This window comes from Amborella trichopoda, chromosome 4 (genome assembly GCF_054954075.1).
Source record: "Amborella trichopoda isolate Santa Cruz 75 chromosome 4, AtrichopodaSantaCruz75HAP2 v2.0, whole genome shotgun sequence".
NCBI lineage: Eukaryota > Viridiplantae > Streptophyta > Magnoliopsida > Amborellales > Amborellaceae > Amborella > Amborella trichopoda.
This window is the reverse complement of record NC_142339.1, coordinates 45,717,573-45,729,554: the sequence shown is the minus strand read 5'-3', so window position 1 is coordinate 45,729,554 and position 11,982 is coordinate 45,717,573. Positions and strand designations below refer to the sequence as shown.

General features: G+C 31.9%; 1 protein-coding gene across 6 annotated transcripts; it reads left to right on the top strand.

The window, feature by feature from the left end:
* Nucleotides 1–3,514: 3,514 nt before the first annotated feature.
* On the top strand, nt 3,515–11,737 carry LOC18426270 (alpha carbonic anhydrase 7). 6 transcript variants are annotated; one of them, XM_088864132.1, is made up of 7 exons: nt 3,515–3,697; nt 3,928–4,145; nt 4,250–4,359; nt 4,572–4,674; nt 8,684–8,851; nt 11,358–11,381; nt 11,605–11,737. In XM_088864132.1, exons 1-7 carry the CDS (start codon nt 3,571–3,573, stop codon nt 11,698–11,700), a joined length of 846 nt encoding a protein of 281 aa, XP_088720258.1. In that variant the 5' UTR covers nt 3,515–3,570; the 3' UTR covers nt 11,701–11,737. The 6 variants fall into 6 exon arrangements, with proteins under 6 accessions (XP_088720258.1, XP_088720257.1, XP_088720256.1 ...); XM_088864131.1 differs by having other exon boundaries at nt 11,358–11,411; XM_088864130.1 differs by having other exon boundaries at nt 11,358–11,467.
* The last annotated feature ends 245 nt before the right edge of the window (nt 11,738–11,982 follow it).

Sequence of the window (11,982 nt, the reverse complement as noted above, 5' to 3'; positions counted from 1 at the left end):
GAGAATGTGGCATCACAATATTTATTTTTTACCTTAATGCGTACGGAACGCTAACCTAAAGGGGAAATATTACCCCGTCCTGAATACTGAATTCCTTCAAATGCTTTATTTTTCAATGTAAATGATATCAAGCCTTAAGTTGGCAGGCCACCCATGCCTGCACTGTAGCCTACCACATATGAACTATTTGGTCCTTCGAGGCTTCTAGAAAATAAATGTTAACACTACGTTTTCACATTCAACAACCACATTGTATCAAACAAATTTATTTAATTATATAATAGTAGTAGGAGATGCGAGCTACCCACTTCTAGTGCAAATAGTGCACAAAAACCAGTAGATGAGTGCGTTTCCTACCCTCAAAAGTCCATTAGTATACTGTTTGAAATAAAATAGGTAGTTGAGTATGGGGAGTCGTATACTGTTTTAAATCCTCCTTGACGAAATGATCCCTTTTTCTATGGGAAAGGAGTTGGGGTGGTGGGGGTAGCACCCTCACACCCTAGCCACAATGTTGTGGTTTCCACTTTCACCACTAACACCGTAAAAAAAAAATCACTCTTAGCCTATTTGAAAAAACGAGTAGGGCCTGTCTCTTCATTGAATTACACAAAAAAAAGAGTTATATACTGTTTCAGTTAACATTTGAGCCGCTTGCTCGAGGAGATTACCCCTCAGATTAGCTTTCTTATTATTTTTAAGAAAAGCTTTCTATGTGACCCCAAATTCCGAATCATTTCCAAAGGCTCCTATATCTCCAAACAATAAATGGTTGAAATTTGTTGTAACATTTCATTTGAAAAGTTTTACTAGCTAGCTTTGGATCGAGTCTCATACTTCTTCACTTTACATTGAATGAGTAAACAAATTCTCCAATACCATTAATTGTCAAATTATTGCCGATTGCAAGTATGTTTTTATCGTCGAAGAGCGAAAACCGTGTGTGGAGAAGTTTAGAGAAAATAGTTTCCCAAGTTTTCAGTCCAAAAATTACTTTGCGAGGATAGGTTTCTTCCAATGTAGGCCCTAATTGGATCTTTTTGATACGACAAGCAACGAAATCTGAACGGCTCCTAATCGGATCTTTTTGATACGACAAGCGACGAAATGTGAACGGCTCAATTACGTGGCCAAGCTCATGGTGCCGTTCATCCCTTCAAATCAAAACGTTCTCTCATGCAACCATGTGTGCGTGCGTGTGGGGAGTTATCAAAACTTTTGAATTGAATTTCAATTCAAGAATCTTAATATTAGAGTATTAATCACCGGAAAATTATGGATACCCCTTAACTCACATTTTACACCCAAAATGTATCGGTCTGGCTCAAAAATGCCTCGGCCTGGTATCTTGTGTTTAAAATGTGCCAGTTTAACACATTTTACGTTGGAATGGCTTCAAGCAAAATGTTCCTGTCAAACTGATGTCTAATATAAAATTTTGTTGGTCTTTTAGAAAATGCGTTTGACTGAATTGTACCGGTTCGGCACAAAATGTGTCAGATTAGTTTCTATATGACACATTTTGTCCAAGATCGGTTTAGAAAGTGGGAGTTGGAAATGTGGCCTAAAATGAAAGTATTTTGGTAAAAAAAAAGGCACCTTTTTTTACTTGACGGGGTGGTTACAAAAAAAAGTGTAGTGATTAATTCAACAGTTGTATAGTAATATGATGAAACAACTTAAAAAAACCATGTTAAGGCCATTTGTTTGATCCAAAATTTAAAATATATACTCTTTTCATTTTAATGAACAACCACAAAAAAGAAAAATTTGGAAAATGCAACTTAAAAAGTATTATTTTAGCCCAACTAACATAGGCCGTTCATTTTGGTGGAGATGCTGAGATCTAGGCCTTAGAATGATCTTTTTTCTTTCCAATTATTTTTAGATAATTTTACTATCATTAGATTATCAATATTAAAAAATAAAAAAAATGATTTTGAATTCATAAAGGTTTAAATCTTGAAATTCATCAAATGGACGCCCTAGATTCATTATTGGAGGGGACTCATTTTGACCATATATATAGTGCAAATTAGTTTTTTTTTTTTTTTTTTTTTTTAACAAAAATGATTATTTAGATAAAGAGAGTGTGGGTCCAAAATTTTGGATCATAAAAATATAACAAACATGATTTTTTTGGAGAGTGATTGCAATATACTATGATACAACTGTTACATAAAATCACTGCCTTTAAAAAACAAAAAATATAGTTGGAGCTAATAGTGTAGTATCAAAAGTGTTGAAAATTGGGATGGTAGAAAGTTCAAATTGGGGGTAATCTATAATTTTCCCTTGATCACTGTTACCGCATAAAAAAAAAATATCACATTCCCGTAAAACCAATCACTCTTTACTTACCACACTAGCTACTTATTTATTACATGACCTAAAATCGCTTTACTTACCACACAAGCTACCTATTGACTCAAATCCAAAATAGAAAATTTCGTAGTTAGTGGCAATATTTTAAAACCTGGCAATTTCTGAACTTGATTAACACTGTATAAGAGTTGGTTGGGGCCGAAATGGTTATGAGATACTATGAGTTCCACCCTGATTCTCCCTTGCAACCGTGTTATATACTTTTTGCTTTTTCTTTAAGCTTATTTAATATATTTTTTTAAAGTTTTTTTTAAATTCCACCACATAAACCACGATATAAATTTTTTATTTTATTTTATTTATTTATAGTATTTGTTGAATTTCTGATTATCCAGATCCAATCTAGATTACCGCTCCAACGATGCAACACAAATTTGTGGGTGAACGATCCTCCCCACTTATCCGGGTTTGAAAACACTGGTAGGTGGGCATAATTAGACTGAGTTAGGGCATTAGTGTGCCATTTTATTACACAAGTTCATATAAGGTGCACCTCAAAAATCCTATAAAAAAGAGTGTTCCGAAGTTGGAAATCCTTGATCATCTCTATCTCGATATGTATAGATAGAAATTATGGTAACTTATAATAAAGTATCTCGACCATCTATTTTTACTATTTTTAAATATTTATATATCTAATCTGCATTATTGTAAAATTTTCAAATTTTATAACTAGAGTTAAATATAGATTTTTCAAGCCATTGCAAAATTTAGTCTCGCCTGTTACTTGTATAGCATAAGGTGGTGGGCAAGTCCTACTACCTGACCTTTTGTTTTTTATATTATTATCTTTAGATTTAGAGGCACTCCAATGAATTCGGGTAAATTCGATGGCATACTTGTACAGTAGGTGATTATCATCTTTGAAACTGGTACCTTCTCACTCGAAGAAAAGGAAAGAAGAAAAAAAAAAAAAATATTAACATGTTGAACTAAATGCCGACTGATTATGAACAACAATAAATAATTACGAATTAAAAATTCATTGCAGTCATCACAGCTGATACGGACTTTAAAAACCCTTTGAGTGATTATAATTTTATCGATATTAATTCATCTTCCCGGAAAGGGGAAACCCACAATCAAATCTTTGTGCCTATGTACATTAGAGGCCCAAGGGGGAGGGGGGGCTATAAATACGTAGACATTCGTTTGAGTTATTCGCATTCGTTAGAGCGAGAGAGAATGAGTTACATATTTTGTAGAGAGAGGATCGCCATGGATCGATGCAGGTCTAGCCTTTGGTTCACGTCCTCCTTCATTCTTTTTCTCATCATAACACAATCCGATTTTTCGGCTTCTCAAGAAGTTGGTAATCTCTGCCACACAATTTTTGTATACTGCAATTTTTGTCTTTCCCCTCTCTCTCTCCTATCCCCATAATATTTTCTGATCTCTTCTTCTTTGTTCAGCAACATTATGTCTGGTTTTTGTTTTTTGTCCTCTCTCTCAACTGATGTTTCCCTCCCTCTTTCATATGATGTCTTTGTTTAGAGCCTCTGCTCCATATAAACTTTTTCCTGTTTGTTTAATGAGTGGCAGAGGATGAGAGCGATTTTGATTATTTAGAAGGCAGTGAGAAGGGTCCGAAGCACTGGGGTGAGATCCATCCGGAATGGACGGCTTGCAACAATGGGGATATGCAGTCTCCCATTGACCTGCTTCACCAAAGGGTAGAGGTTCTACCAAATTTGGGGCGCTTAAAAAGAAAATATAAGCCCGCTAAGGCAATCCTAAAGAACAGAGGCCATGATATAATGGTATATCTCTCACTCTCTCTCTCTCACTGTATATGTGTTGATTGAACGTAATTAAACATTGTTCTCTCTCTACTTTTTTGTGTGTGTATAAATTGTTGTGGCAGCTTAAGTTGGGGGAAAATGGAGCTGGAACACTGGAAATAAACCAAACAGAGTACGTTATGAAGCAATGTCATTGGCATTCACCCTCCGAGCACAGTTTCAATGGTTCAAGGTAAATTAATTAATTGATTATACAATATGTTGGTCTCTGTCCTGTTGCACTTTTGATGAATTAATTTGAATTATTTCATTCCTTCTATGACCTTTTTATCCTGTCGCGCATTTAATGCGCAAGTGTAACGCTTTCACATTTGGAAAACGTTTGTAACCCCTTCACATTTACTTCCCAAATTGACTAAAAAACATTGGGTTTGTTTGATTCAGATACTCTTTAGAGGTGCACGTGGTTCACAAGAGCAAAGATGGGAAGGAAGAAGTGGTTGGGATTACCTACAAAATTGGCAGACCTGATACCTTTCTTAATGAGGTAATGATGCTCTTTTTCTTTATATATATATACATATATATATATATATATATATATATATATATATATATAAATAATATATCCGAAAAATTGTTTCATGTGGGCTGCACCGCAGGACTATATATGCAGTCTAAAAAATGTAATACATCCAAAGATGGATGCAAGTAGGTGATCCATATAAAATAATGAAAACTAACGATCCAAATATTTTCTTACAAGAATTATTATTTTTGGTTACTTATTTTTTCATATTTATGATCTCCATGTTAGAGATTACATGTCTTTAAAATTAAGTCAAAAAATCCATCTCAAAAATAGATTTATTAATAGGCCCGCCTTTTTACTAAGGCTTGACCGAATAGAAACCGTGTATATATATATATATATATATATATATATAAAAAAAACAATGGCTGACCACTATAATGAATAGTAGTATAGGTGTAATAAGAGACGTCAAATCTTCATCATGCGATTCAGAATGCATATCACTATTTTAATTTTAATTATTTTTCTATAAATCAGATTATAATGAAATTTTAGATGAATGTACTAACAAATAGGGCGTACAAATAAAAAATATATAAAATATATTTTCCAAAATATAAAATGATCGAAATAACCTTGAAAAATGACAGGGGTATTTTGATTATTTTAAATTATTGAAAAAAAATTTTATGTATTTTCATATGGTGCGCAATAGTGTTAGGTATATACATAAAAAATTTCATATTAATCAGATTTATATTAAAAAACGTAAAATTCAAATAGTGATGTGTATTTTGAATCACCCGAAGACTCTCATTCCACCTATCTACTATTCATTATAGCTGGGCAGCTATTGTAAGGTTTACCCATATATATATATATATATATGAGTAATGATCCTATGAGACCCTCCCACACCCGTGTGGGTAGGGCCTCAAAGGATCACCATTAAATTTGACATAGATCTCTAAAAAAAGTTAAGTCCCACACCTATGTGATAACTTTTCTATAGATCAATTTCAAATTTTATGGTGATCCTTTGGAGTCCTCCATACATGGGTGTGGGAGGGTCTCATATGATCATTAAGGGTCTCATATGATCATTACTATATATATATATATATATGAAAAGTCTTAAACACGCCTATAGGCGAGTTGCTACAGTATTCGCCCTCATCAGGGATATGCTATGTCTATTATGGTTTTGCCTAAAAACCGGCACGGACCTACAAGAGCCTTGGCGGTCCCCGTATATTTTTTTTTGCCAATTTTGTGTGAAAAAAAGCGGTTACAAATATGCTATATCCGTGATGGTCTTTAATCCATGCCATTCAAAAATATCAGACGGCATCGAGCCTATGAGCGAAAACACTGTTCACTTTTTCCCATAGGCGTTTTGTAGTCTCCTCCATATATATATGGAAAAATCTTAAAAATGCCTATAGGTGAAGTGCTACAATGTTTTTCCCCTGTCACGGACATATCCGTGATGGTTTTTCCTAAAAACTACCAGGGACCTACGGGAGCCATGGCGGTCCCCCCGTATGTTTTTCTTCAAATTTGCATGAAAAAAAACCTGTCACGGACTTGTTATGTTCGTGATGCACCGCCAAGGACATGCTAAGTCCGTGACGGTCTTTAATCTATACCACCTAAAAAAATTGGACGGCACCATGCCTATGGGCGAAAATACTGTTCATTTTCACCCATAGGCGTTTTGTAGTCTCTTCATATATATATATAGAAAAAGATATGGTGCGCAGCCTAGTGTAGATAAGCTAAATGTGCCAATGGCCCCGATTGAATCTGGGCCGATTTAACGATCACAGATGCTTGTTAGTATGTGAATTTTTTTTTTTTTTTTATAAATTGAAATGATCTGAAATTTGAAGCATGTGTTGATCAAAAAAAGAAGAATCTACGAAAAATATTACAAAAACATTTTACATGAAAATGATTGACCAAAATACCCCCGAAACATTATGCGGGTATTTTGGTCAATTGTTTTCATTTAAAATATTTTTTTAATATTTTTCGTAGATTCACCTATTTTTATGAATACACACTCTTAATTTCAAGTTATTCTAATTTGTAAAAAAAAAATTAAAATTCAAACACTATTAGACACTACCGAGCATCCGTGATCGTTAAATCGGCCCAGATTCAATCTGGGTCGTTAGCGCATTTAGCTTATCTACTCTAGGCTACATACCATATCTTTTTCCTATACATATATATATATATATATATAAAGTCGGGAAGGTTTCTATACTTCCTCTACGGTATAAGCCAATTCCCCTCATGCAGCTTTCCAATTTAGATCAAGTGCGCAGATCGCCGTTTGATTTAGATTTGACATCTTAGAGTATTTTATTTTTAGTTTTTTGTTTATACATTGTATGTACATGAAATTTGGTACGTGTCATCTTCTCAACGGGACGCACCTCAAACAATCTTAAAAGTAATATTTTGATAAAATATAATAATTAAAATTCCTTTTGAAACTTTCAAAGGTGTTTTGGTTATTTTATTTTAATGCGAATATTTTTTTTTATATTTTTTATAAGTTCGAGTTTAAGAGAGGGATAAACGCTCAAAATTTAGTATCAAAATATTTTTTTAAAAATAAAAATAAAATAGCGTAGATAAGAGACATTGCAATTAGGACTATCTCGGTATAAACATAAAAAGCTTGCCCCCTAAAGTCTGCCTAATACTCTCTAAAACCGTCTACCTCTAGAGGTTATGATGGTCTCCCGTCCATATGTGACAAAGTCGTTCGTAGAACTTCTGCCACTTTCCGAAAAATAAATACTTAATGTGACACAAATATACACTCTTTTTCTCTCCCTTAATGATTCTTCTCCGTTCTAACGACGAAATTCGTTCTCCTCTTTCTATTGGGGAATTCTCTCTCTTCCAATACTTCCCTCCGTTTTCTATGGGGAAAAAAAAATAATAGTTCTCCCTCTTTAAAAGGATTTAGGAAAAGACAGAAAATTCCATTGTTTAAATAGAGATGGGGATGTATATAAATAAGGGAAATTTTTATATGAAGTGTCAACAGTACAAGGTACATCTCAAAATTTGGTAGAAGACATGCTTTTCGGCACTAGAAAATCTTCAAATTGGACATCTCGACCTCATATGCATGGATATGGGAATATAAAAAAAAAAAAAATTTCAAGTAAATAGTGCTTTTTATGACACATTGTTAAACCGTCTATTTTTGAGATTATTGTGAATCCTTAAAATTCTGCTTGATCTCCACTATATTTAAACCTTGAAATTTTAAGGAAAAGTAAATGAATAAACTATTTATTTAGGAGATCATAATCATTCTTATCTGTCAGATTTTGAATTGCATGGCTGTAACTGTATTATTGACTCGACTTGACGATAAAATTTTTTTTTTCTTGAACTTTATGACCCATTTCAAGCTATCCAATTTAATATCTTGAATATAACCTCTTTGTAACAATGGTAAATAGTATCAATCACTCCTTCCCAGATTTTTTTATCTTTGTTGGTCGGGAAGCTTTTGGTTTCTCTCTCTCCTCAATGCTTTACTAACCGTTCATATGGATTTTGTCTACTATTGAAGAAATTACAAAAAGAAAAAGTTTTATAGAAGGATGCTAGTTTAAAATGTTGAATTTAAAGATGCACCTCAAAAATCTACTGAAAAAGGTTATTTTAATATTGAAAAACCCTTTAATTGATCATCTCGACATCAAGATATATGAACAAAAAAAAAAAAAAAAAAAGATTTTGAGTCTTAAAAATAGTGCATATTTGACCGTCTATTTTCTAGATTTTCATATGTTTATAGATCTATTTAATTGCAATGATTTTTGAAGTTTAAAATGTTATAATTACGTATAAAATTAAATTTTGAGATAATATTTAAAATTTTTTACACTAAAATTACATGTTATGATAAATTTTGGAGACGCTCATTGTTTAAGGTTGGAACCTTATAAAAATCACACCCAATAAAAAATCATTCTTATCATTTCAGCTCATGAATACGATATCATATATTGCGGATTCCAAAGAAGCGGAAGTGGAAGTAGGGGAGGTGGATCCAAGGCACATAAAGATAGGTAGTAGAAAGTATTACAGAGATACTGGCTCTCTCACCACTCCACCTTGTACACAAGGTGTTGCATGGACAATTGTAAAAAAGGTTTGCAACTTTCTCTCTCTAAATCTGCATCCTCAACATACTTTATTACAACTTCCTCTCTCTAAATCTACATCCTAAATATGCTTCACCATGCTTGAATTTCTCTTTTGAAGCCCCTATTAATGAATAGGATTACCTATAAAAAGACTTTTGTAAATGGACAGCTCAATCACTTTTGTCTCGTAAATTTTAAAATGAGACCTTGTAAGAGTGTTACTGATTATACCCAAAATTTTAAAATGAAGTTTTCGAAATATGCGACACACCTCAAACTATCAAATTTGACATCTAATTAGTGGGAATAATTGTGATATCCTTGTACAAAAGATAAATGATCTTTTTATAGACAATCATTTGAAAAATACTTAGTTGCATGCTCCAATCTTCGAATTGCTTAGCTCATACGTAAGCAAAACTCGAACTTTTGTCAAGGGGTTTAGAGAAGTACATGCAGGCTTGCCTACCAGTCCACATAAAATCTCCCTTGTCAACCATAGTTGGATGGTGGAGATTCTTGGCTAGCCTTCATAAAACCTCCATCATCCAACTTGGTTGGACTGTGGAGATTGCAAAGATATCCTGTAATCTTCATCGTTCATTACATTAGCAAGCTGACCCACATGCAACAATTTACCTTTAGAGCCCATTTGATTCTCTAGAAATGGGAATCCTGGAATAACATTTCCATGGAAACAACACAGACGGACTTGTTTGGTTTCTTCTAAAGACGGAATTAACATTTTTGTAGGGAGTTCTGTATCCTCATTTTAAGCCAAATTTCAAGAAATGTCAATTCATTCCAAATAAATAAAATAAATATTTCCTGAAAATCAAAAGTTAAACGTCATACCCTAATGTTATTAATGTTATTATTAATATTAATACTACAATTATTATTGTTATTAGTATATTCTTATCTAAAATATAAAAAGAGTGATTATTTAAATATATTTTTATTATAATATAATGTTATTATCTTAATGTAATAATTTTATATTATATTACGATTGAAATATTCATATTTTATTATGATATTTTAAATATTATAATATTATATTAATTGTAATCAAAGATATTATATTATTATATAATTAGCCAACTCTAATTAATTAAGATAAGACTTGGATGATGATGCTTGTAATTACGATATGATGTCATAATAATACTTATAAAATAATATTATATTCTATTTAATAATATAACAATATTAATAATATTTATTATTATAATTATTACACTATAATAACTATAATATATTAAATAACTATAATGATATAATGATAATTATTATTATTATAATGCTGCTATTATATGATAAAAATATTATTATAATATAATAGTACTATAAAGCATGTTATTACTAATAAAATAATATTATATTATTATCTAAATACTGTTATTATAATATAATAATAATATAATATTATAAACTTGACAATTTTGAAATCTTGCTATTTATTCATCACTTGGACAAACACTTACAAAAAAGGACTTGAATGATTCTTAAGTCAAATATTAATAAGATTGAGAATTGATATTTTTTAAAAAATAATGATACAATGAAAATTGTTAAATTTCCTAAAGATAAATCTTCTAGGCAATCAAAACAGTGAAGATGCATCTTCAAGGTCTCTGCCAAATATTATTCAAGCAACATACACCATCTTCTAGAAAGTGCTGATTCTAGGAGATACCAATTCCAAAATTGATGTATAAATAGATTTGAAAAATTCAAAATTTTAGCGTTATTATTATTATTTTTTGTCTATTTTTTTTACAAATAGAAATTGCGCTAAGATAAGTTAAGTCGGAGGATTTTTTGTGCATGAGTTTTAGTAAGGGCTTGAATTGTCGAATGCCTATGGCTTGAATTGTCGAATGCCTACCTTTTGATTTAGGAATAGCTTATTTTAAGTATAAATTATTTTTTAGAAAGAGAAGATAACATGATATTTAGAGAGAAAGATGGAGATAATGATTAACGCGGGAGTTAGAGAAAAAGAATATGAAAGAGTTTATTTTTTTGTGGGTTGTTTTATTTTTTATTTATTCTCTTCATAGTGTATTTAAAGAGAAGAAGTTCTTCAATGAAGAAGATAATTTAATTTGAGTAAAGAGTTCTTATGAAAAGATCTTTTGGAGACTCCCTTGTAAACTTAGAGAGATTAAATTATCTCAACCTTTATTAATATATTTATCTTATTTTATTTTTAGATAAGAATACTGAATATTATTAAATCACTGGAACTATTACAATGAAAGAGTTAAATATTTTAATTATGTCTTCCCTCCATCAAGGATACACAATCCCCAAGAGTCCCATTTTTCAGAACCAAACGAGGCCTCTTTGCAACCGACGTGAGCCGATTACGTATATTCGCTCAGAATAGAGGGAGTAACTTTATGGCTAGGCAGAGTAGCTGCATAAATCTAAAATAATCTCCTACTAAAGTTTCTTTCATCACTTCTCATTGTCTCTTTTTCAAATTGTTAATCTTTATTTCAGGTGAGGACGGTCTCCCGAGAGCAGGTGAGGCTCTTGAGGGCAGCAGTTCATGATGTAAACCATTCCACTTTCATTTCATATATATTGGCATCAGTCATCAGTCATAAAGTGTAAAAAAATTTCTTTTGAACTTTGAATTTGGTCAATGAAATAAATGTAGTCACCCAATTTCACATCCAATAGTCAAGAGTAATTATGAGCACCTTGTGCCAAAAGCAAATAGTAATAATTGTGGCTCATGTCATAGGAAGCTGAGGCGAACGCGAGGCCAATGCAGCCGATCAACCGACGAGCTGTTCACCTCTACTCCCCAAGGCGTCTTTCAACTGATCTCTACGCTTGACTTCAACATATACTAATATTGAAGAACTATATTTGAATTTCGTGTGTTTATTCTTTTAGGGCATATAATTTATATGTTACTTAGGTAATATATATTATACTAGTTCATATTAATTTATATACAAATATAAAGAGTTTTTCTTCAATTCTTCTTTATTTGATGTAACCAGTGATTTAAAAAACTACTAGTTCATATTAAATTATATACAAATATAAAGAGGTTTCCTTCAATTCTTCTTTATTTGTTGTAACCAGTGATTTAAAAAACTGATCGGTGACTAGG